The following is a 26,681-nucleotide window of genomic DNA, read 5'->3' on the forward strand; positions in this document are numbered from 1 at the left end:
AAGAATAGTTAGGAGACTAAAAATAAAGAAGACTAGCATCATCTAATTGTTGCTCAGGTTTGAGTTGACCTTTCACTTGTTTTTTCTTGATTTTAACCTTTTCTTTTCTTGTTCAATGATTTAAGTGGTTTATTGCCACACCCTATTTTGTTTAGTTTAGTTCTGCAATTAAAACATAATATTTTTCGATAAACAACATAGTAACCTATCTTTCTCAAAGTTTGTATATACGCAGCACCTTGAGTAACCTTGTTTGGTAGATACGACCGCTATATAAGACTTCGATATTATTATTATTATTATTATTATTATTATTATTATTATTATAACAAGCATATTTTTGTGGGTTGCTAATTACGTGTAGTTAAGAATTAACCCTTTAAAGGCAGTGGACACTATTGGTAATTGTCAAAAACAAGCCTTCATAGTTGGTGTATCTCAGCATATGCATAAAATAACAAACCTGTGAAAATTTTAGCTCAATCGGTCATTGAACTTGCGAGATAATAATGAAAGAAGAAACAACCCTTGTCACACGAAGTTGTGTGCGTTTAGATGGTTGATTTCGAGACCTCAAGTTCTAAATCTGAGGTCTCAAAATCAAATTCGTGGAAAATTACTTCTTTCTCGAAAACTATGGCACTTCAAAGGGAGCCGATTCTCACAAGGCTTTGTACCATCAACCTCTACCCGTTACTCGTAATCAATAAAGGTTTTATGCTAATAACTATTTTGAGTAATTACCAATAGCGTCCACTGCCTTTAACTTGGGTGAGATACATGTACATGTACAGTTGCTTAAAAGTGAATCAAGGTTTCACGTTACTGCATCTGTGTAAAGAATCATCATAATTGTGGACACGAAAATTCCCCAGACAATTTTGTTCTTTATCCTCGATACAAAATTAACATCTATCAAATTTTTGCAGTACCCGCTGCTAACACATTGGGTTTGAACTGCCTCTAGCCACTGGGCTAGATCGGTGGTTTTGTGGTAAGACATCTGCTCTAGCAATACAGAGGACATGGGTTCCATTTGTTTCATTTGTTTATGAAAACATTTTTGATAGTCTAGGGCCCTTTTCGAAACCACGGCTTTGGCTCCAGATTTGGCTTCGGCTAGCTTGGCCCTGCGGTTGTTTTGCTTTGTGTAACGCGCACACTCCACAGGGTTTCAGACGAGAGAATGGAGCCTGAAGCCAAATCCGAAGCCCAAGCCGCGGATTCGAAAAGGGCCTATGAATGACTGATGTTTAATATAAAATTAAAAAATATGATAATAATTTTGTTTGCAGGTTCGGAGTTGATCGAGTGGATAATGGACAAGCTGCACGTCCAAAGTACTATCGAAGCAGTTCACGTCGGCAACCTCATCTGTCACTATGGTTACATCTTCCCTGTACAAGACACCAAGATGATCGTCCTTAAAGATGATGCAACGATGTACAGGTTCCAGAGCCCGTACTTCTGGCCTTCCCAGAGCAGCCTGGATCCCGACAACACAGATTATGGTAAGTTGTATCAGGTTGAGTCAAGGTACCCTCCATTTAAACCTCTGGCCAAAATAACTCAACTGATTTGGGGACGTCAGCGACTCAAGAGTGCACCGGAAATGGTGACGTCAGAATTCAGTTGTTTGCCGATAGGTAGGTAATACAAATTGGGGAAGTCACATCTGCTTTGTGACGTTGGCATTTCACCTTGGTAGGATTAGATGAGAATTGAAGGGCAAAACAAAAGGATTTCTAGTGATAGGATGAAACCAGATAATGGTAAATTGTCTTCATTGTCTGTAGCACACTAAGAGGGACTGTAAGGGATGAAAGGTCAAATTGAATTTGACTTTCAATTCAACTTGTTTTAAGTTGAGACGTTTTGATTCAACTCTAGATTAGACTTCCTTGCAGTGACAGCACATGCAACTGACGTCTGTTCATAGTCCGCCATCTTGAAGGTCTAAATTGCATGCAAAGGTGGTGCATATGTAATTGCGCACATCACGTACGCCTTGCAGGAAGTGATACATGAGGAATCTAACTCTAGCCCAGCAAAGATTTATTGATGAACCTCAAACAGCGCTGAGGTTAAAGAAAAACCTCTCATTGGGCGAGAGTTGTGGGTAGCACGTTCACCACTGAGACCACTGTTTGACTTCATTGATGGCTTTCAAAGGGGTCTTTTGGGTCAATACCTAAACCTTGGTATATTTTTGAAACATTAATGGTTCACATTTTCTTGTTTTTCTTTAAGGAAAATCAAGGCGTCCTAACAGTGCGTTATATAAATATATACAGTTTCAAACAAACATCGAAATATTTTTATTGGGCAGTCAGTTTATTTTAATTTTCAGTTTGTACCAACTTGCAAGTGGTAACTGCATTTTTATGAAAAGATGAAAAGTGTTTTTTTTTTTTTTTAATAATTCATTTCAGTAAATGAAAATATGATTTTCTTTGGAAATGTTTCAACAAGACTGACTGAGAGCTCTGAGCTAAAAGGAATTAAAATAACTTGAATACAATCCAATCTTTAATTGGAAAAGAGTTCTCGGCAAAGATCAGGAGGATTTACCAAGGCGCTGAATTAGTTGATGCAATCAAAAAATTACAGTCCCACTCGGTTTTCCTTTGTTATCTCGAGAAGCGTTTATGTCTTCATGTGGGTAACCTGTTTTATTGTGGCTGCAAGGGATGTAACCTCATTTTATCGTAGCAAAGATCTTCCGTAGCGAAGATTGTAGCGAACATCTTCCTGATTACATGATTGTTCTTGCTTGCGAGTCGATCTGGGTTTTCAAGTCATCTACACAGGCCCAAGGGTTTTTTCGCAAAAAAGATTGTATCTAAACAGGGATGGCTCACGTTTTTGTCGGCGGGGTTGAACAGTGTGAGGTTTTCTCGTTGATTGAAGATACCGTGCAGTATTTATTTGTACTCGCTCAAGTTATCAATTCATTGAAATCAATTTCTATTTCTGGATAATGATAAAGGAATAAGTACAAAAATATATGAAAATATTTATTTATTTATTGACCAAACCAACAGTTGATGAGCCAGAAATTACAGGAAAGGACAATATTTAAAAAAATTTCATATAACCTGAAGCAATATCTTTGGAATTAAAAGCAATCATTACAAATAAATAAAATACAATGGGGAACAGAATCAAATAATAATGCACTCATAGACCGTAAAAATAATTTTAAAATAAATTAAAAAACATACGCCAGATTTAAAAAATAGAAGAAAACAAAACATTGGTAACTAAATTAAAGTATTCAAATATTATGTTGAGAGTCTTACTGTTCATTTTGTAAACAAAAGCAGAGGACATGAACACACCAGAGATGTCTTGTGTGGAATTGAGCAAATTCACGTACAATCAGCATTCATTTATGATACACGCATGTTCCTGTTAATTAAAGATCTGGAGTGACTTGACAAAAGAAATGAACACATAATGTACAGTAAAAAGTCACTTTTCATAATTTGTTAGCATTTCAGTAAGATAGATTATCTATTTTTCACGATAACATTTATTTTTCTGTAAAAAGGAGTAGAAAAACAAAATATAAACTCTAGAAAAAATTATTTTGTTGGGATGAATTTCGCAATACGACATCTGAAAATAACATAATGTAGGTTCTGTAACATAATGTGTAGGCCTAGGGCCGACCAGAAATTGTATTTTTTTTCTTTTTTCCCCTTCCCCCCCCCTACTTACAGCCATGAAAGTAAATAAACGTGAACTTATCACAAGGGAATTCAGTTCAGACGATAGCAGGGTATAATTAAGTTATGTAATCATATCTTCTCGACTGCTTTTCATCAGCACAAAGCACTAGTGCACTTATCGTTAAGGACAGAGAATAAAGGAAATTGTTGTGAAAGCACTTTGCTAAACAGACGCCAAACAAAGATGCAAAGAAAATTGTTTGGCAATGAAAGAATTTTGCCTATTTCAAATTCAAATTTTTGACTTGAATTTCTGTTAAATTTTTGTATAGCAGTCAGCTATCTTTTACGAAGCAATACCCAAGTTATTTGACAAATTTCATTTGTTCATGTTTGTTCTGTTGTCATTTAGTCTTCGAGAAAGACTCTGCTAGGGTCGAAATGTCAGGTCATTAACTATTTTTGGCATTGCAATTTATATAGTGAGACTTTTTTTCGATTGGAACATAAATTTGTAATGTCCTTTGCACACTACTATGCCAATTTCTGCTATGAAAAATTCAAATAATAAACCACAAGAGAAAATTCTTACACAAACCATTGATTTAGGCTTAAAATATCTTGAAGGGGTTTTGGTACCTTGTTGTAGGTTTTGTGGCCAAGACATGAATCCTACTCACTCATTATGTATGTAACATAATTTACCTGTAGAAGTTTCAGCTTCGCAATTTATATAGTGAGTCTTTTTTTCGATTGGAACATAAATTTGTAATGTCCTTTGCACACTACTATGCCAATTTCTGCTATGAAAAATTTAAGTAATAAACCACAGGAGAAAATTCTTACACAAACCATTGATTTAGGCTTAAAATATCTTGAAGGGGTTTTGGTACCTTGTTGTAGGTTTTGTGGCCAAGACATGAATCCTACTCACTCATTATGTGTGTAACATAATTTACCTGTAGAAGTTTCAGCTTCATAAGTTGTCAAGTTCTTGAGAGGAAAAAAAAGGTGAAAATCACAGAGCAATGTTTTTAGGAGAGTCGCGTAAATACATTGTTCATGCTAAAATAATTTTTGTGAAATATGTTTTACAAATTTCTCAAAAACTACAATACCTCAGCAAGTAATATTTTAAGGGAAGCTTTCTACATTGATAATCTTTAAACTGTGGAAGTTTTATCTAAATCTTTTGAGGTTTGTATTTTTTGTAACAAGTAACAAGTACCCAATTTGAATGTTCCATGAGTGGAAATTGTTTCACTAATTTCTCAAAAATGTCAAACACCTCAGCTAGTAATGTTTAAGGGAAGCTTTCTTCTATCATTATATTTAAGTCGCATAAAGTTTTTAATGTAAATCTGTTGTTTGTGTTACAAAAAGTACCCAAACCCGTTTAGTGAGACTTGAAATTTCCTTGAGTGGAATAAAAGTCAGTTTTGATTGTATCTGCCAAAACCTTATCGTGATTAATGAGTCAAGATGATCCAAGGAGGTGTTTGGACAACTCGGGGAATATATATATTTTTTTCCCCAGAAATGTTTATCAATATTTTGACAGGTAAATGTCATCTAAGAATGATAGGCCATCAGTCGTTTATTTAGGTTTTTCTTTTTTAATTTATAGAATAAAGTTATTTTAATCCAATGGATTATGACTGTATTCACATCACGAAACCTGTCAGTCTGTGATAAAAAATCGAATGTAATAAAAGGTTGGTATAAATGCTTGCCAGTAAATTAGCGTTAACCTTTGGATGGCTGTGAGGTTTGTGGACAGGGACCAACTACGATGTCTTGCAAACGTGGGCAACGATATGTGGGTATATAAACAAACACCGAATGCATTCCCAAACAAAGTTGGAGTTGGTTTCTCCAAAGTTCAGGCACGGAATTCAAAAGGGCAATGTCAAGTGCCGCCGCTCAAAATATATGGGAACCTTTAGAAAGTAAAGCAATGGTCAGTTTTGGGTGCCAAAAGTGTGCCCATGGTGCATAAGAGCACCGAGGGGAGCCAAGGAGCACCTATGGTTTCAATGGGCACATAGTGTGCCAAAGGGTGACCAAGGTGCCAAATGGTGCCCTGTGCTAAAGAGCACCCAGGGTTACAAAGGGTGCTGGTGCCAAAGGGCCTCTACCCCTTTGAGAAGAATATATCACCAATCGCCCTTGGCTATTAAGGTTCGGGTTCATCACTTAATTTGCCTTTCTGGTTGTCACCTCGGTCCAAGTATGAAGTTAATTGTGATAAGTTATATATCCCATCAATACTAAAGAAAGCAGTTAAACATAAAGAAAGAAAAAATAGTAGATAGTTCATGACAGACAGACACTTTCTTTACAAGCAACTTGTGTTTTGTCTTAGGCCGCAGCAGACCAAGTTTTTTAATTTGTCTACCAAAGTGGTTCACCATCCAATTACAGAACCACAAAACAACTCATGTAGAGATAATTCAAGTAGGCTACATAGTATGAAACATAGGCCCTTTTTGAAACCACGTCTTTGGATTTGTCTTCAGGTTCTGTCCTCTCATCTGAAGCCCTGAGCACGTACGCAAATTGTACAAAAAAAAAACGCCAATCTAGCTTGAGCTGAATCCGAAGCCGTGGTTTTGAAAAGGGCCATAGATCATTGGCTGAGAGTTGTACAATGTACCCATTCCCATTGTTTGACCTCATCAATGGTGGCCTCTGGAAAGGGTTTTGTGTAAAAAATACTTCACAGTGTGCAATTTAAACTTTTCTTTCTTGACACTTCCCTATGTTAACAAAGTTTTTGAATGGTTTTTATTCTTGCAGCCATTTATCTGGCCAAGCGGTCGATGAGAAATAAGCAGCAGCACGGTTTGGAGGAATTTGAATCGGTGAGTAAGAAAAACTCTCTGCAGCTAGTTGTTTTTGAAAGGGCAAGGGCTCCAAGGCATTTATTCCTCGGTAAAGGGCACCCTGTGAGAAAAATGTAAATTTCTATTGGAGCATTTCAAGTGCACCAAGGCACTGACCAGGGGGCATGGAGGCAATCGCCTCTGTGAAGAATCATGCCTGTCTTTGTAGAAAAGTACAGCATGGTATAGATGGATCGAATAGAAAGGGAAGGACAGAATAAAGACAGTCAGAGGGGATACATGTACATGTATGTGCTGGACAGGATTAAGAAAAGAATTGTGCTTACACACTGACATAAATGCCAGTTAATCCCTTAATTTACTCATCTCAAAGTCAATGAAAACCATCCATTCATGGTAAGCATCTTAGAAATGAAAGGAATAACAAAAAGGAGTTTAGCTGTTGCAAACTGCTTACCAACCAAAAAGACCTGTGGTACATGTGCATGCACAACATTTTTAATGGCTTGAGGTTTAGACCCTAGCTAGCAGAGTCTTTCTCAAAGGCTAGAACACAAGACAATACACATTTGTTTTCGAAGTGTTATAAATAGAAGCATTTGGGTTGAAAGGGAGTGTAAAGAGCAGAATGCAGTCAGTAGCTGATGCAGAAGATGAACAAAGACAAGTATTGTAATCAGGAAGGAGAGTGGGTGGTGGAACTGGCTGGTGCATGGAGCATGGGCTAAGGCAGAGCATTAGAGCTAAAGGCCCGGTCACACAGGCCGCGACACAAGAATGAAAACAAGAACGTTTAAAATTGGTCGAATAAGCGTGGGCGTATTCTGCGTGGAGCAATTCAACCAATAGAATGCGTTCTCTTTGTGTTGTTATCGTTATCGTTACCACAGCAGTGTGAAGATGGGGGAAAAAAAAAACATCCGAAGTCCAAAGATGGGGAAAAGAGAAAGCATATAGACGATGTGACCTCTGGCGTCACACGAAAACCATAACATGATTCGCGCGCATACCGCCAGGCAAAACCTTTGTGTTTCGGCAGCCAGCTAGAAAGTGTATACAATCTTACCATGACTACGTGTCTTTTTGTCCGGCGAAACACGGTGTATACAGTGTTTTTTCAACGGAGGGCGGTTTGAATGTAAACATAGGTCACATTGTCTATATCGACGTATGAAGCCGCCATTGTAATGTGCATGGTTGTGGCGGGGAATAGGGGGATCATACGTCGGTTCGTATATATATTATGGAAAGAGAAAAAGTAATTAAGTAGTGAATAACACATTGATGTGGGGGATATCTGTAGGGAGGAGGTAAAGACAATAGGTTGTTCATCATTTCTTTCTTGGATGTTCAGACCATGAGGTTGAATGGTCTGAAGGCGCCTTATCCTTTAGTTTCTCCCTACTCAGATGAACAGTCTGTCTGTGGTTGCCTAGAGCCTCAATGCCCTGTAAAATCATGTCACAAATAGAGAATTTCAAACTCACTATTTAATGTGTCATGATTTCTTGAAAAACAAATTCGTGAGAAGTATATATTTTTGTGTGTGAAGTATGGTGAATTGGTGAGAAATAAGGCAAATGTTTTCAAAACTAAAGATTTTTGTAATGAAATTCGACGGAGTTTTAAAATTTTTGTTGTTGACTTTTTTGCAAGGAGGGCGCCATCATTATTAGTAAGAGTAGGGAGAAAGCTAACGGCTGTAATAAAAGTCTAATCCCAGGAGTAATTAATTGTGAAAAAAATGGAACAGATCAAAAAGTGAATGCATTATAGCATTCGTAGTCTAGCGCTTTGTGTAACAAATAGAAGGTCTGCATGGCTGGCCTTCAGGTCTAATTCAGTTCAGTTGATGTATTTACATACATGCCATCCATGGTTTAACTTGATAAGCAGCGAGATGTACTGAAGGAGGCGAGATCTAATTAGGGAAGTTTGGTTTCATAATGATTGCAACAAAAATAAATAAAATTGTTTAAAGGTCCTATGAAGCGGATTTAGTTTTTTTTACATTTTAGATTAACAAATGATCACTTTCTGTTTTTATGAGTTGAGTATTTAGTGTGAGATGTTACATTTTAATTTATTCATCATAATTTGAAATATCCATTTCAATAGCACCCGTGACTCAATTACCAGCTCCACAGTTGATTACAGTTGAACAATGAGCTGTGTGACAAAATTGATGATAAATTTGCTCTCACAAACTTTCAATCACTCAATTGCAAGACTAATCCTTATTGGTAAACCTTGCCAACCAATCAAAAACAAGCTTTAGTAAACCTTACTCTCATTGGTTTTATCTGGATCCTTTACTTCTGTATAATATGTAAATAGCGTCAAAAGTCACAAACTGTTTTTTGTTTTTGTTTTGTTTGTTAAGATGATCTTAAAATTTCCGTCAAGGGAACTCGGCCAACTTCCACAAGGGGATATAAGCGCCAAGCTGGCAACAGCCAATCCTCTCATATTGGTTTAACATCTATGCTAATGAGTTGCACTAACCCACAACTTTGTAATTGCAAGTCTTGGGTGACCTAATTCAAATGAACTCTGCAAACATACAACATGCCACAGTGTAAAGGCCGAGTTATAGTCGGTCGCGTGATGGTCGGGCGTCGGAAATCTTGACGCGCGATCAAAGAAAGACATGGTTTTTAGGCCTCAGTCTTAGGATTGCGCGCAAGTCTTCCGTCGCGCTACCATCGCGCGACCGACTATAAACCGGCCTTAAAGCTACTGGGGAAAGCTAGCCTGGAAATCTAGTCTTATCATGATTCATAAAAGCTAACCCTTGTGCAAACTGAAAGGACTGAAGAGTAATTGTTCCAAGTAGAAAGCCAATGACCATAATTATACTCGATTGAATTTAATTATCCTTACATCAGATTTACATTTATATTTGCATGTTTAAAAACAGCACAATTGATTCCAGGAAATCGTGTCTATTTCAAGAGAGTTTGACAGTCATGACTTCATTTTAATTATGATGACAACTCTCTCTAAATGTCAACCTGACCTTTGTATCACGTTTGTCATTAATATTAGGCTAAACAATAAATGTTTAGCGTCCTTGCCCGCTTCCGTTTTAGAGGCTGCTCCTGTTTTCTTCTTCTTTTTAAAAAAAAAAGAAGACAAAAAAAATACAGTTTAACGATCTCAGATGAAGAAAAAAGGTAATTTTGGAAAATAGCCCAGCCGGAGAAAAAGAAGAGAAAAAGGCCCCTTTTCCTGCCTTTTTCCACAAAGGCACAGGACGCTTACATGTACGTGTTCTTATTTTTATTTAGACTTAGAGTGCAAACACCAAGATGCGGACAATTTTTTGTGGCCGAAATTAAGGCTACCTGCGTTTGTTGATTAGGGTCACATCTAATCATCCTTCACTCACAGCTGAGAAGCTGAATGAGGAAGACAATGTGTTTGAGCTGCTCGCAATCACGCAAGGGCACCATAGGCAGGCAGCCATATTGACCCTTATATGACCCAAGATGTTTGAGGAGAGAACCTATGCCAAACTCTACTCACACATATGGCATTGTGAAGCTGGGAATCGAACCAGGGCAGTGATGACAGGCAAGTTCTTTACACATTGTGTGGGGGTCAAAGGCAATTTAAAAAAATCATTCAGAGTCTTAAAGGCAGTGGACTCTATTGGTAATTACTCAACATAATTATATTTGCATAAAACCTTATTTGGTAACAAGTAGTGGGGAGCTGTTGATAGTATAATACTGTGAGAAACAGCTCCCTTTGACATAACGTAGTTTTCAAGAAAGAAATAATTTTCCACAAATTTGATCTCGAGACCTAGGATTTAGAATTTGAGGTCTCGAAATCAAGCATCTGAAAGCACACAACTTTGTGTGACAGGGTTTTTTTTCTTTCATTATTATCTCGCAACTTCAACGACGGATTGAGCTCAAATTCTCACAGGTTTGTTATTCCATGTATATGTTGAGATGTTGAGATATGTTGAGGTGCAATAAGTGAGAAGACTAGTCTTTGACAATTACCAATAGTGTCCAGTGTCAAAAGACATTTGGAAAACATACAGGGATTTAACTACAATTAGAAAAAAAAAATAAATAAATAAAATATACCTCTTAAAGTAATATGTTTTTCCTTTGAACGTATGAATAAAATTAAAGTTGTTTATTTAGCCAATAATTAAAAACAATCTCGGTGTTTGAAATAGTATTGATCTCACAACATCTTACAAAACATCATCAGGGGTCCTTGTTGCGTAATCTCGGTTTTTTTTGTTTTCAGAATGATTCTAAAATCACTGATGCCGTGAGATATGTAAAACCAGCCCAGGTAGTGTTGATCCCAAACACTATAGCTCATTAAAATTAAACATCTTTGGAGTACAGGTGTTTACAATCGTTAAAGCAAAACTTCTTTTGCTATTTATAGCATCCACCTGTGGCCTCCGGAGAATAGTATAACACATCAAGGCAAGACCTTGTCAGTTAAGAATGGCCGGGATCTAATTACGAAATCCAGCTCTTCATTTTATTGAGAAGTTCACAGCGTCACGGTGCTGATATACAGTTTCATTTACTTTGTGTCATTGATGAGTAGAAATGTTCCCCCGTGGCTCCCCATTGAAAACTAGAGAATGACAGTTTTTCTTGTGGCAGTAGCTTTTCCCTGCTTTTTAAGACTTCGATATTATAATAGTTATTATTACTCCAATATTATCCTGCAGTACCAACTCTTTCTTACTTTTTTATTTTATTAAAGCGGCATCTGTTTATACTTTATGGGTTGAACTAGATTCCACTTATGTGATTAAGTAAATGACATTTCCTTTGCTTGTTAAAATTTGCTCTTCCCTTTTTTTGTGTAGTTTTTCCTACAGGAAAAACTACAAAAAAGCAGGTCAGTAGTTTTCCAAACACATAAAGAATTGATTGTAGGTTTCATGCACTGAACTGTTTCCACTATTGCAGTAACAAAAATCTTGATATTTTCACAGATGAAAATAAACAAACTCCTTTTTTATTTACAAGATTGTTATTTATTTATTTATTTGCCATAGATTTTATTTTTACATGTTGGGTGATCAGGATGACATTTATCGAATAGGTTTATCTCAAATTATGCTCATTTGTAGGTTGGGTAATAGCTTTTTGACAATGTAATGCTGATTTATATGTCGAATTGTAATTGCATAGCCATTGCTATAGCTGTTATTTTCTCCATTTGTTTCTCGGATTAGTCTTTACATTTATGATCAATTTGGGGGATCAGGTCGGCTCAGTGGTTTCTTTACTCGCCTTTCAACTCTGTGGACTGCAATTTGAATCCTTCCTCAAAACTCATTACTCCAGTATTTGTTTTTTAGAAGGTGTTCAGCTCTCACTATGAAAACCCTTTTTTCATATAGAAATAGAAACAATTGATGTGTATCTGCATTGAACTGATTTTGGACTGAACAAAGACAATTTGGTAAGGGTGGGATTTGAACCTAAGCACCACCACGTTATGTGCTGGTGCTTTACCTATTGTTTGTGTACACGTTTAGATGCACATATGGCCGGCACTACATTAAGGCCACTTTCATAGTAACAGAGGGTTATTTGATACCGTCTACTATAGGCAATTATAAGTACTCTATACCTGTGTTAACCAACCCATCATTCATCCATCATTCATCTTCAATGAACGAGAACTGAATGACAACTTGATAAAACATTTACGTCGAACTAGACTTTGACGAACTAGAAACAGATCCTGTGGCCATAGGGTCGTTGCATTTATCTACTCCACGGTAGCCCGGGATTCATTTACCACTTGCCTCTCAATCTCAAAAGAATGGTTTCTAGGTTATGGTTGCCATGACAACCTGGGTAATAATGTACCAGCGCCGTCGGGCGGCATGAGGTCAAAATCTAATAATTGTTTGATTTTCTGGTCTTTAATCGTATGCATTAATGCCCTGATTCTCTAAGGTTATTGAAGTCTGCCATCTCATGTGGCATGCAGAATTTTTTGGGGTAAAGTCCTGGATAATCCGGGGGTAGGGGGGGTGGGCAGCCAAAGCAGAACAGAACTTGGCATGCGTGGGATGGCATTTATTAAACTGTTTTATCTCAAATTATGCTTATTTAAAGGTAGGGTAATAGATTGGTTTTTGTCAAGATTAGGCCAAATTGTCAATAAAAACCTGCAATCACCTGTAAAATACATTGAATACGTCTACTTATTGAGAAAGCAGATAAATTGTCACTGTATTTGTTATTAAGAACATCAAATTACATCTACGTTTAGCAAGGTGACCGGGTAACGACTGTGTCTCTGGGCGCAGCAGTCACAAATAGACAACACAGAAATTTGAATCTCTAGAACGCGCTTCCAGGCAAGTTTTTGAGATTGAAACTGAGATTCTAAAATCAACTGGGGGCCCACAGATAAAATAACTATTACCAATACAATCTTTATCACACAATTTGTTTTTCGTTTACCAAAGTAGGCTATGGCCCTACCTTTAAAGAAAACATCAGGTTTGAATTTTAGATTTGAGAATTTATAATAAAGGAAAGGAGGGGGCAATGAAAACGATATCCTCAAATGTAACAGAAAATCAAACAGTTAAGTTAAAAAAACATTTCTTCATTCCCGAAAAATTATTTACACATTGTGCAGAGTTCTCGCTACAAAATATATAAATTCATGTTTTCTTCCAATGAGCCGTGAACAATTCATGCCTACTTAGGGAAAGTCCATCTGGGTTCTGTGGCTGTGCATGATGTATCTATAGTCACGAGCAACGTGGCCTATATGTAGGTTAATAATTTCTGGAAGCTGAAAAACATGATTTATGCCTACACATTGCACCTGATACAAATAACATGTCCTACTGCACAACAGTATACGATAATTTCAAAACAGATCAAGGAGGCCGTTTTCATTGAGCTGCAAGTCGTAAGCAGATAACTTTCTGCTTGGCAAAACCAAGCGAAGTGTAATACCAGTTACGTATTGTATACATATTACATTTTGTGTTCTGCTCAGGTAACCCTTATTTTATGCATAATTTGTTGTGCATGCTTATCTATTATTCAATATTGCAATATTGGATTACTAAATGATGCTAATTGTTCCCACAATATTGTTATCTTGTGGCGAGGCTCTTTGGATTATAAGCAACGGATGAATTTCAATCTAATCAAAATATGTATGTGCTCTTTTTAATAGTTTTACTGTCACAAATGTGTTGTCTGTGTTTTTAAATTTGATTTTCATTCTTTTTAATGTAATAATTTTAATGACTGTTTTCGTAAACCTACATTTCGGCTTTTAGCCGCTGTATTACAGTATTTTTTATAAACCATGAATAATATAATATTCCTTCTTGAATCAAACATTGCAAGATCATATCAGACTTTCAAAGTCATTTCGCCAGAAAAAAAATTGTTAGCTCAATTAAATTATTTCAAGAGCTCTAAAAAAAATATTGCAAAACCGTTGTACAGGGTCTCAACCTGATTGCGAGGAACCAAAATTATTTAAAAGTATTATATTTAGAGTGAGCGAAAGGATATCAAGTGAGCGAACAAACTAATTTATTTTGTTAATAACTAATTTTGAACACACATAAGAAAAACATGTGGAAGGCACAAACTAATTTATTTTGTTAATAACTAATTTTGAACACACATAAGAAAAACATGTGGAAGGCACAAACTAATTTATTTTGTTAATAACTAATTTATTTTGAGTGAACAAAATTGTGTGAAAACTAATAGAACTCAAAACTATTTTTTTAGCTATTACATTGACATTTTGAGATACAAATTGGCCTTTATACAGTCATCCTTATTGCTGAGAATTCGTCTTGCACTTGAAAATGAAATTCTATCTTGGTGTTTGCTGGTCAGGCTAGTACACAGATACAATATCTGTTTTTTTTTTTCAACCACCGCAAGACCCTTTATATACATTTCGCCAGTATATAAAAATACACTACACCAGCAAGGTCTTTTTGTTTGTTGCCGGTGATGGGTTCTTGAGGTGTTACCATAGCAACTGACCTGTGAAGCACCATGTAAACGAGGTGTAATAATCAGCCTATGAAGTGTTTAACCACATGACCGAATGATTGTATAGACGAAAACCTATACAATTTGAGTGGGTGATGCATCGCTTCTAATTGATGTTTGCCTGGGGAAATTATTTGGCGCTTTCATTTTGTTTGGGGAAGACATTGTCTCAAGGTCTGAATTGTTTGCAGAAGAAAATTGAAAATCTTATCTCGTCTTCTGGAGAACAATGCCTGATTGTCTAGGCTGTTGTTAAAATAAAAGCGGGCAATGATTGTTACAGTTTTGACGGTATGATCAGAAGGCTAGAATTCTTCTTTGTTATAGGAAATTGCAAAAAAAAAAAGGGTTATAGGCCAACGTTTCGATCCTAGTAAGTGTTTTTTCGAAGGCTAAAAAGAAAATTGTAACTTTCTTTGTGTTGATTGGTTTGTGAAATGGTTGCAGTATTAAAAGGTCTATTGACCCATTTCACCTGACGTCATCATCAGAATAATCTTAGGTGCGCCATACTGATGGGCAATGTCACTGTGCCTATACAGTGAAGTGCGCATTTTAGGCGACGCAGCATTTACACTTTAACCCATTGCCAACCAAAATGACGAGCGTGTTACAGTCGCCTCGTGTGACGTGCGTGTAAGGAGTCAATAATACTAAATCAATACTATGTGTCTGTAAGATTCCGTGACACATATTTGTGATGTAGTTGTCCTCATTTCATTCAAATAAGAACCAAACTAAATATATTTTCAGTCCAACCCAAGTTTGATTCTTTTATGTTTTATTTCTTTTGTAAATTTAATCTGGGCAGTGCTCCAATTTTTGTAAATAAAATCTGTGCTCGAATTTTACACTGGGCACAAGCCAGTAGGCTTTTTAGCCCCTTTCAAATGAGAGCAATTTAACCAGGGTTTCTTGAAGTATCTTTTCCAATATTGCTACAATTTGTCGGAGGTCTGGACCTACAACAAAATCTTCCGCTAGAGGAAGTTCTGACCAAGGACGTGCATGAAATCATCATGTGAAAGGGAATAATTGTTTATTGAACGACGTACAGGGATGGGGAAGTTTCAGACTTTTATCTGAATTCAGACTTTTTACGTCTGCTCAAGTGTAAAGCTGGAGTTTTCTTCTGATATGAAGCAATCATGCTGGTTGATCTACTTCTCTATAGTGCTGGTTGACCTATTTATCTTGAGCTGTGGATACTGTTCCCAGAAGCTCCTTGAAATCTATAACTCTAGGGGTTTACCAAAAGGTGGAAATGCCATCATTTCAAAACATACCTCGTAGAATTTGGATCCTAGTTTCAGACTTTTTTGATGGTTTTCTCTCTCTCTCTCTCTTCAATATGATTGCCTTCCTGATAAAAATGTGAATGAAAGGGTAAAGGGGTTAGACCTTCATCATGCTGCCTCTGTCTTGGTCATGCTCCTTTTATCGAATAGCAATAATGGATGCTGATAATCATTTGCAAATAGCAACCAGACTATTTTGTTCTTTCAGCCTCGGTTTGGTAACATTTATAATTAAAGATGGCTGCACCATGATAAAGGTGTATAAAGCTTGGTTCATACCTCAAGCTAATGGGAATGGGAACCAAATTGTTGATGTCACATGGCTGTTTTAGCAGTAAATGTTTCGCAGAAGTTGAACACAACTGTTGCAAAGTATTCGTTGTGAGTTTGTGACATCAAAATTTGTATCGCATTCGCATTGCAGGAAGTATGAACCAGGCTTAAGTGGATCAAAAGTTGTAACTTTTAATTTGAGTAATTCACTATTTGGGTCATCAATTTTACTAAACAACTGCTTGACAAATATCTTTAGACAGGAATGCTATTTAGACTTGTTTATAATGTGTTTGTTTATAGTTTGTATTTCGATAGTTTTACCTTTCTGAATTTATCACACTACAAATTGATCCCCAAAAAATCGGCCTCAACCTGAAGGTTTTGGAAAACTAGCTACACGTTTGCAGTTAAGCAGGTGTCAAAATGACTTGACATCATGTGGGAGGTTGCTTTGTTATACCTCCATGCTGCAATAAAGCAGCTATACAAAAAGGAGCTCCCACAAATGACAGAATATGATTAATCATTTGACTGATGGGCTTTTCTTTAATCTTTCTAAAAAGCACAGGAGATCTTTTTTTTGCATTTCAAATCTGTTTAATCTTTGATATCAATAACCTTATTGATTGAAAACACTTTATAAATACACTGGACACTAATGGGAATTACTCAAAATAATTAATAGCATAAAAACTTACTTGGGTATCCAGCAATGGAGAGCTGTTGATAGTATAAAAACTTGTGAGAAACAGCTCCCTCCGAGGGTAACAAACTTTGTTCTCACTCAAATATTAAAAGAATTCAGGCCAAAAAGCACACATGGGTGTTTTTTCTTTCATTATTTACTTGCAACTTTGATGACTAATTGAGCTCAAATTTTTACATATTTGTTGGGATACACCAAGTGCGAAAAATTGTATTCTACCATTTAATAAAACAGTCAAGTGCCTTACCCTTGTTCAAAACCCACCAAGACCAAAATGAATCTATGACAAGCGCATTATGCAAGATAAAAATATACTCTGGTTGGATTTTCGCCTAATGCCTTTTTCGAAGACCTGTTCTTTCACATAACAGCCAAATTCATGAAGACGGATATGTCTCCCTGAGATGCGTTTGTTTGATTTGGTCCTTTCTCTATGGTTTGACCGTGCGTGGGTAGATGATCAACCATTGCATAACGGCTTTCAATCAGACTGATTGTGATTCAGATACATAACCTTACACACAAAAATACAAGCCATTCAAATCTGTTAATGTCAATCAGAAACGTGTGTTTCATTGGCATAAACAAAATGTGCAAAGGTAATGGGAAAAAGGTTTTAAATAATAATAATAATGTTGAATTACATTAACGTGTTGGCAAAAATAAATGGTTAGACAGAAAGTCAATCATAAGAAATTTTGAATAGGTGGGTTTTTAGCAGAGTTTTAAAAATGTCCAGAGAAAGTAAACCGGTTAAACCCTCCAGAGAGTAGTGATAATTAAAGCATGGCAGCGAATAAAGTGGATTAATTCCAGGTGAAGCCAAGGACCTGATAAAAAAAGCCGGAAGCAAGAACCAGCAATTAATATATTGTGAAACGAAATTGGCAAATTCCCAATGGAGCTAATTTGCTAAGCACAGTGCTTAGTAATGATTTAGGCACAAGTTTTTATTATAAAAAAAGCCCGTACCTTCTGCTAGTACTGCGTGGTTGAGGGCTTCTAATGAGCTCCATTGGGAGAGTGCCCTCGGCTCCTCTTCTGTCATATCTACAGGACAATCAAATAAAATCAGGGGAAAAAACAGTTTGGCCAACAGCTTGGATACCCTAAGGTGTGAATACAGATGCGGGGTTGGGATTATTGTGATTTGCAAACATGAATAAAATTTACATAAAGGGATGTAAATGGGGAGATGATCGACAAAGTGAAGGAAGTTGAGATGATCAAGTGTTTTTAGAACTCTGAGTAAAGGATTAACCTTGCGTAAATTTATTTATTAATATCTTGTTTATTCCGTTCAGTGAGAAAAACAACTCACTGATCTACCATGGATTTCAGCTTTACTTAAAAACTACAAAAAAATTATAAATATACATTGACAAGTTTTTGAAAAACACAGGGTCCTAGAACCCATAAAAATTACAAAAATAACAGTTTAAAAAAAAGGATGAATAACAAAGTTTTTTTTAACACAAGGATGAGTGAATGTTTGAAAATACAAGCTGTTTGAAGTCTACACTGAACTACGAATATATATTATTTCCCCCTAATGTTTACAAAACAGACAACAAACCATTTTAAAAAACAGTTGCTTTCGACTAATTTGCTACAATGGTTTTTGTTTCTTGGCAGACTGCTTTTAATAAACTACAGCGGATGTTGAGACATAAGTGGGATTTCGTCCTGGTGCAAGCTCAAGAACAACTCAGGTACAGATGTGATTTGCCTCTCATTAGGGGAAAACTTCTTGTTTTCTTCAAATGTCCCTCAGCAGAGCAACCTTCTTGAATGGTCGCCAATTCCTTTGGCAATCTCAAGCTTCAAGCAGAGGCCCTGTAGGCCTATCTACCTGTTGTGGTGTTGTTGCCAAAAGAAGACCACTGTTGTTTCCTTTCCCCCATTGGATTAGAAATCTTCTGTATGAAAACCTACATTTAAAGGACGAGTTTGTCTATAAAAAGCGTTGAAAAACCGTTCATTATGAAATGCATATGGTTAGAAAGATGTTTTCAAAGTAGAATATAATGATCCACACAAGTATCACTCAAAATTGCACGGTTTTCCTTTTACGTCGCAAACTAACACGGTCGGCCATTTATGGGAGTAAAAATTTTGACTCCCATTAATGGCCGACCGTGTTACTCGACGAGGTAAAAAGAAAACCACGCAATTTCAAGGCATATTTGTGTAGATCATTGTATTCTACTTTTACAACATCTTTCTACCCATGCATTTTATAACAAACGGTTACAGAATGCTTTTCAAAGACCAACTTGACCAATCCAATCCAACACGTTCCTTTAAGCCAATGAAATAATTGCTATTGAGGAAAAAAAATCAATTTGATTTTACAGTTTTTAGAATGTGTGTCATCAGCCATTTTGGTGTTGTTGCCAAACGGAAACCACTTTTGTTTCCTCCTCCCATTGGATTATATATCTTCTTTAAGTAACCCTATATTTGAGCTGATGAAATAGTTGATTTGAGCTAAAGATCAATTTGATTTTATCTTTGTCTGACAGCCATTATGGTGTTATAACAAAAACACGACCATGTTTCTTTATCACCTCCCAGTGGGTTAGAAATCTTCTTGAAGAATTCCGGTTTATGCTGATGAGATAATATTTTCTTTGGCCCAAAGATCAATTTGATTGTATAGTGTTTGTCTGACAACAGCCATCGTGGTGTTGACGCCAAAAGGAAACCACTTTAGTTTCCTCCTCCCATTGGATTAGAACTCTTTAGTAAGGATTCTCTATTAAGCCAATGAAATAATTGCTCTGAGCCAAAGATCAATTTGGTTTTATAGCGTTTGTCTGACATCAGCGATTGTGGTGTTCTTACAAAAAAGGAAACCATTTTTTGCCCCCTCCTCCAAATTAATTAGAAATCTTCCGTATGAAAACCTATATTTAAGCTGATGAAATAATTGATCAACTTGATTTTAAAATGTTTGTCTGACAACTGCCATTGTGGTGTTGTGGCCAAAAGGAGCCGCTTTTGTTTTCTCCTCCCATTGGATTATTCATTTTTTAGTAAGAAAACCTATATTTAAGTCGATATAATTGCTTTTGGGCGATCTTTAGTTTAAAGTCTTCACTCTATATTAATGAGAGTCGCCAATGAAAAGCCATTGTGGTGAACATGTACACCATTGAGCTTTTATTGAAGTCTATCCACAGAGGATTATGTTTGTGTGATGTGAGCAGAATGAGTTCGGTATTTCATCTCAAGAGCCCTTGTTCACATCCCACTCAGTACCTCCCTACCTGACCATATCCGCTTCCCCGAGCATAAAAACAAGCAACATTTCTCGTCTCAAGTTCATTTCAAAGATTTTTCTCCTGTCTGACTTTCCTCTAGATGATCAGCTTCTTAAAAAAAAGGAATAAGAAGTTGAAACAAACATGTTGTCGTCTAAATGGACTCACAAAGGCTCAGGTCCATCGAAAAACCCATTGATAATCTCCAGTGGGTGATATTCCTTTTACTTCCTTTGGTCATCTTGAGACTTCATGAAAATGATACAAAAACAAACCAATTTTTTTGACTTTTTTATAGACTATGCCTTCACTCTAAGTTATAGTGAAGGTATACCTTTGGTAATCACAATCTTATTGCAGTACAAATCTTTGGCAGCAGCTTCCGGTAGTATAAATCATTTTGAGAGACGTTTTACTGTGAGACAATGATATGTAAAAACGTATCAGTTTTAAAGCCCCAAAATTGAAATCTGAGAAGCATTTCTGCAGCAATAGGCTTCTGAGATTGTGTTTTCTTTTGGGGGATTATGCTTCCTGAGTGGACATTCTCTCTGGACTTTCAACGATATCTCAAAGACACTACACATGTTAGTTTGATTGTACTCATCTACATTCATGGTTAAAACAATTTCAAAAACCTATCAAAGCTATACTTTGCCTTTAAAAGCCTGACTGTTCACAAACAGGAAGAACTTGACCAAACAGTTGACTTGAAAATTATCACTTTAATTTCTCAGCGCTTGCTTTAATTGCTTCTCTGGTTTGTTTTTCCCACTGGGGTTACATTGTATGTGATTTTTGTAGATTTATTCTTTATGAAATTGAATTATTTTTGGGTCTGGTGTTTGAAAAGCTGTTTTAAATCAATTTGTTTACTTTACTTTTGATTAAAAAGTTGAGGACAAATAATTAAGGGACAGAAATAGTCATTCTTTGTTTTCATTGCAATCAACAGGTGTAGAATTTCTCTGTTTTTTTTTCCTCATCCTGATTTTGTTTTTTGACAATCATAGTTTGAGAATAAACGATAAATAAATTTGCTGGTACAACCATGAATTTTATCTCCTTTGAGGGAGTGTTGGCTCTGAAAAGAGCCGGTTTGGTCTCGACAGGAGAAAGCAAAATCGAATTTTAACATCAAGTTTGTTGAGGTTCGAACAAAGAGGGTGGGATTTGAACCAACGAGCTCCAGATTAATGTGCCAGTGTTCTACTAACTAAGCTATATCTAGCCTTAATGTTCGTTGGGACTCCTTATTGTCAGAATCTAAGTTTGGGGTGTCAGTCAATTAACCTGTAGCCTGAAGCCATTTAACCAGTAACTGCATGCCGTGTAGCCAGTGATAACGCCCAAGTTTACGAAACACAGATTTGAATCTATAGACAAATTTGCTTAATGTCCCACTAGTGTTTGTAAGGAACTGATAAAGAAAAGGGCTGTAGCAAAAGCAAAAGCTTAAAGATGGTTTTTCTTTCTTGACAACAGATTAGCCAAACATCGGAAGAAAGCTGACAGGATCGTCGTTGACAGTCAGGAAAAGGCGTACTGGAAAACTCACAGACCACCGGTAGGTTTTATCAGTAATAAATCATAGATCATAAATTGCATTTAAAATGTCTGCTTATAAAAAGGCATGGCCCAATTTTATAAAGCATGTAAGCACAGAAATTCTCTTAGAATAGTATTGCTTAGCAGAAATAGGTTACCAGCCCAAATAACATTAAGTTTGCATTGTTGTGTCTGGTGCCCGACTCAATTTTTGCTTAGCAAAGAAATTTGTCAAGCAGTATTTTCCGCGTTAACAGCTTTCTGAATTTGGGCCCTGATGAGAAATGGCAGACTTGGATTTAAAGACACTGGACACTAATTGTAATTGTCAAAGACCAGCCTTCTCACTTGGTGTATCTTAACATATACATAACATAACAAACCTTTGAAAATTTGAGCTTAATTGTTTGTCGAAGTTGCGAGATAGTAATGAAAGAAAAAACACCCTTGTCACACGAAGTTGTGTGCTTTCAGATGCTTGATTTCGAGACCTCAAATTCTAAATCCGAGGTCTTAAAATCAAATTCGTTGAAACTTACTTCTTTCTCGAAAACTACATTACTTCAGAGGGGGCTGTTTCTCACAATGTTTTATACTATCAACAGCTCTGCATTGCTTGTTACCAAGTACATTTTTATGCTCATAAACATTTTGAGTATTTACTAATAGTGTTCACTGCCTTTAAAGGCAGTGGACACTATTGTATGGTGTTGAGAGATATTTATGCAATTTACTATTGCGAGTTTACTATTTATTAATAGTTTCTTCTTAAAGTATGAGCTCATTAAGAAAGCCTTAGTTAATCTTTTGGGGGCCATTAGTTCGGTGTAGGAGTATCTTTCTATGTCCAGGACCCCAGCTTAAATCCCACTGGGGGCACTATGTGGATTGGGTTTTAAGTCCCTACATGACTGTGTGGGTTTTCCCTGGAATGATTCTCTGGGGTTTTCCTCCCACATCTAAAAATTGAAACTTTCTTGTTTTCTCTCCATTGAGTTCTTGGCTTAGTATAGTGATTGAGTTCACTTTTATGAGATTCCTTGGCTTCAAAACCAGAATGAGAAATGAAATGAAATGGAATGAAACATTCCTTTCTTAGCTTGTTAGTACTCAAGTTTTTATTGATGCCTGTCTCGGTATTGGAGTCAGTGAGACAGCGGGTCTGCAACACATACATGGGGTAAATTTCCATGGCTTAGGCAGAACTGAGCCTTTGCATGTCTTTCCATGGCCCAATTTCATAAAGCTGTTTACCTGCGAGCAAATTTTTATGCTTACTGTTGCAGAAAAATGTGCATAAGCATAAGCGTATTTCACCATGATTTCTGGCCTCTGGGCACGCATTGTTACGTTCACCATGGATTTGCATTGTTGGTGAGTTAGCCAGCATTTACCCTTGCTTATGGTAAACAGCTTTATGAAATACAAAATGGCAGCTTACATGTTTAATGAAAGTGGGCCCTGTTCTCTTGTGCCTCCTCGTCAAGCTAATTACGGATGTCTGTTTGTGAAGACATCACATTAATCCTATTGGTCCCGTACAATTTATTGTGTGGTTACGTTTGAAAAACCAAGAAAATAGTAGCATGATGTAATTTTAACATAGATAATGTTTCATCAGTTCATGGGTAGGTTTCGCTCACCTCTGTTACCTCTGTAACATGTGACCTCCTGTGAAAATGGAAGTGGGTATAAAGTTAATCTCAGACGACAACCACAAATTAATATCATAGCAAAAAATAACCTAAATTTGGGTGCAGCTTCAACTGCTTTTATGACTAAACAAGATCTGGTCAATTACAGTATGCAAATTTCCTTCTCATTTTGATTGTTGTTTGTCAGTGTTAGATTATGGTGATGTAAATATTCATAGCATGTGGCTCTTAAAAGATAATAGCCAATTGTTTTAAATTATCGGAGGGTTTTGGGAAGCAGCCTGGGGAAATTATAATGCAAATTTAAAGATTTTGAGGCTATTTTCAATGGGAAAACAATTGTGTGGTTTTTGGACGAAATAAAATGAGAGAGACGAAAAAGAGGCGGAATCAAACACAAAAAAGACCATCTTATTAAAATAAATACATTTTGAATTAAAAAACAAAGACAAATCTACTAGAGCGGGATTTGAACCTGCACCCTTTGGAATAACGGTGCTCTATCAACTGAACAAAACTGATACAGGTAATGCACTAAAACTTAAAAGGCTCCCCCAACTAGAAATTGATGCCCCCTTCCACAAGAAAGCATTTCCCATGCCCCCCCCCCCCCCATAGTGAAAAAATCCAGTACATTTTCATTCCCAAAATATAAAAAATGCTCTGCTTTGTTACCAGTGACTCAATTTCTTTCATTTTCGTCTGAGAGAGAGAGATTTTAATACAGTCCATACATTTATCTGCATGTCTATTTTTAGCTTTCTCTGCATCCTTCAATTCCATCGCAAGAAAAATACTACATTGACAGGATTACCCCCATTTAAAGCACAATCTTTTTTATTAGAATCTCAGCTTTTCATTCTCAAAAATATCAAAAAGCTTGTCTATGTTTTCAATCCGTCTGAGGGAGTGACATTCATTAATACAGCTGATTATCATTTGAATAACTCTTGATCGCATCACTTTGGATGTACTCCCTGTTACTGTGTAAATATTTAAGCGATGATTTTTCAGTAACATCACCTTGTTTTAAAAAAGTCAGCCCATTTTTGTTACATTATGGAACCTCATTTTTATTCTGTAAGTATCGGTCATGCCGCAGTGACTCAATTTTCTAATTTCATTTGAGGCAAAGAGATATTCTTTAGCTACGCAAGTCATTCGGTTATGGACATAAGCTTCCCTTCATTCCGTCTGGACCATAGATCATAATTTTAATTTTATCTCAAAAAAAAAGAAGAGAATACTCATGCTGCATTTGTTACAGACATGTTGCGTATTGTCTGTGTAGATAAGCCAGCGGCATGGAGATTGGGGGGGGGGGGGGTGGTCGTCATTGTTTGTTCAATGAAGCATGACAGTATCGTAGAGACACGCAGTCCTAGCTGGCCTACTTGGAATCATTGATTTCAAGAAACATCAAAATCAATTAAAGCATCATCAGATGGTGTGTGGGAAGGTGTGAACGTAGGCGCCGGTACGAGAACTTGTAATGTTTACCGTGAAGAGTTTCGGAACGTATTTTAATATATACGTGGCTCAGTGGTGAGACGTATATGATATGGAGAATTTAATGAAATAAGAGGGCTGTGCTTGTAGTATTACATTAAAATGTGGAGAAGTATACTAGCGCAGACTTTATGCTATAAATACTGGATTGAATCAAAGTATTGCATACGCATTGACCTTTTTTCGCAATGTGGAGCGCACTTACATGCACCTATTCAGTCCGCCATTTTGTGATGGTCAAATGTACAATAAGGAATTTACTCCCAAAATGGTGGAAATGGTAGACAGGCATTGTGCGAAGGGGCCATTAGGCATCTATGCTTATTTGTTGGTTATAACATTTGTTGGCACAGTTGAAATAAGAACTTTATACGTTAATATATAACTTTGTTCTGTCTCGAAACATTCTGGAAATTGAATCGTCACTCTCGTTTTGAATGATTGAGTCGTCTAGACTTGGAATTTTTTGAGTGATATTGTGAAGGTGTTGATATTCTTGGTTTTCCACAGGTCAGCTCTGTTTGAATATGAATGGTTAGATACAGATAACTGGAAGTCATAAGTTCTGTTTGCCTCTTTATAAACTTATTAATAATAGAAACATCTTCTATAGCGCCAGTATCCACAAAAAAGTGCTCACGGCGCTTGCCTCAATAAACAAGTTCCCTCTGGGTTGTCCTCCAGTGTGCAAAGATCAAAAGAAAAAAGAACACAAATCTAATGTCTATTGAGTATTCCTGAAATGTAAAAAAAAAAAAGAAGAAGATGGGTCTTCAGGGATGATTTGAAAGTGTCTATTGTCTGGATGGCTCTGATGGAATGAGGTAGACAGTTCCACACCTTCCCTGTTCCTAGTGCCACGAATTACTTCCAGCATGTTCCACAAGCTGAGCATAGGTGATCATGTGCTGGTACATATGGCTGGATGAGATCACGGATGTAGGATGGTGATTTACCATATATTTCTCGTCGATGCACAATCCTGTATAAAAATGCCTTGTAAATGTCTATTTTAAGGCTCGCTGTTTTTGTGTCTAGTAAAAGGTTTACGGCAACACCATACAAAAAGAACCGCCTAGTATTTGTTTGACATTGAAGTAGTGTGTTTGAGACTTGCAAGGCCGTGTTCACACTTTGTTCTTGTGTCAGCATTCTGTTAACGCCTGCGGAGAGCCATTTATTTGTCATGTAAATACCTGACCTAGATACAGTGATATTGTATGGAGTGATGGCACTCAGGCCATAACAATTGGAGTCAACCTGGCCTATGATTTTTAATTGCTGCAGCAGTATATGTCAAGGACTACCTTTAAATTTACTTGCATAGCGTAAATTGGATAAAACGCAGTCTTGCTCTTATTTTACAACTAACAGTAGTTTAGTATTAAGTCCCGGTCACACAGGCTCCGTAAACGAGAACGAAAACGAGAATGATAAAAATGCATGCCCTCGATTGGTTGAATGAGTGTGGGCGTTTTTTTTATCGTTCTCGTTTTCGTTATTGTTCTCATTATTGACCGGGCCTTTAGGGTCATGGTTCGGTTTTCACTCTGAAAAAAATTCTTTCTGAAAGCCGCCTTGTTATAGAGATGGTAGTAAGCATCTTGCAATATTATTTTGTATAAACTGCTCCCGTTGATTAGAAATCAAAATTTGTCAAAACATTTGAATCTCTAAAAATAACCTCAAGGCAATTTTGGAGCGGCAAATTTCATGTCTGCTACCTCACTATTGATGTTAATAATAATAATAAATAATATAAGGTATTTTTATTGCGCTTTTCCAAAACATGATCAAAGCGCATTTGATGTTCTGGAGGAAAATACTGTGACACTTTTTTGCTGTTAAAAAA

General features: G+C 36.6%; 1 protein-coding gene across 2 annotated transcripts in view; it reads left to right on the forward strand.

The window, feature by feature from the left end:
* The window catches only part of LOC117292888 (regulator of G-protein signaling 9-like), a 72,850-nt gene that overhangs the window by 17,676 nt on the left and 28,493 nt on the right, over window positions 1-26,681 (forward strand). Inside the window, exons 3-6 of one of the 2 annotated variants that reach the window (XM_033775060.1) lie at window positions 1,296-1,511; window positions 6,474-6,538; window positions 18,487-18,563; window positions 21,603-21,684. In XM_033775060.1, coding sequence (XP_033630951.1) covers window positions 1,296-1,511; window positions 6,474-6,538; window positions 18,487-18,563; window positions 21,603-21,684 — 440 coding nt within the window. Of the gene's footprint in view, window positions 1-1,295; window positions 1,512-1,574; window positions 1,647-6,473; window positions 6,539-18,486; window positions 18,564-21,602; window positions 21,685-26,681 lie in introns of those variants that run through there. The other variant, XM_033775061.1, reaches the window with a different exon arrangement.

This window comes from Asterias rubens, chromosome 7 (genome assembly GCF_902459465.1).
Source record: "Asterias rubens chromosome 7, eAstRub1.3, whole genome shotgun sequence".
In the NCBI taxonomy this organism is placed as follows: domain Eukaryota; kingdom Metazoa; phylum Echinodermata; class Asteroidea; order Forcipulatida; family Asteriidae; genus Asterias; species Asterias rubens.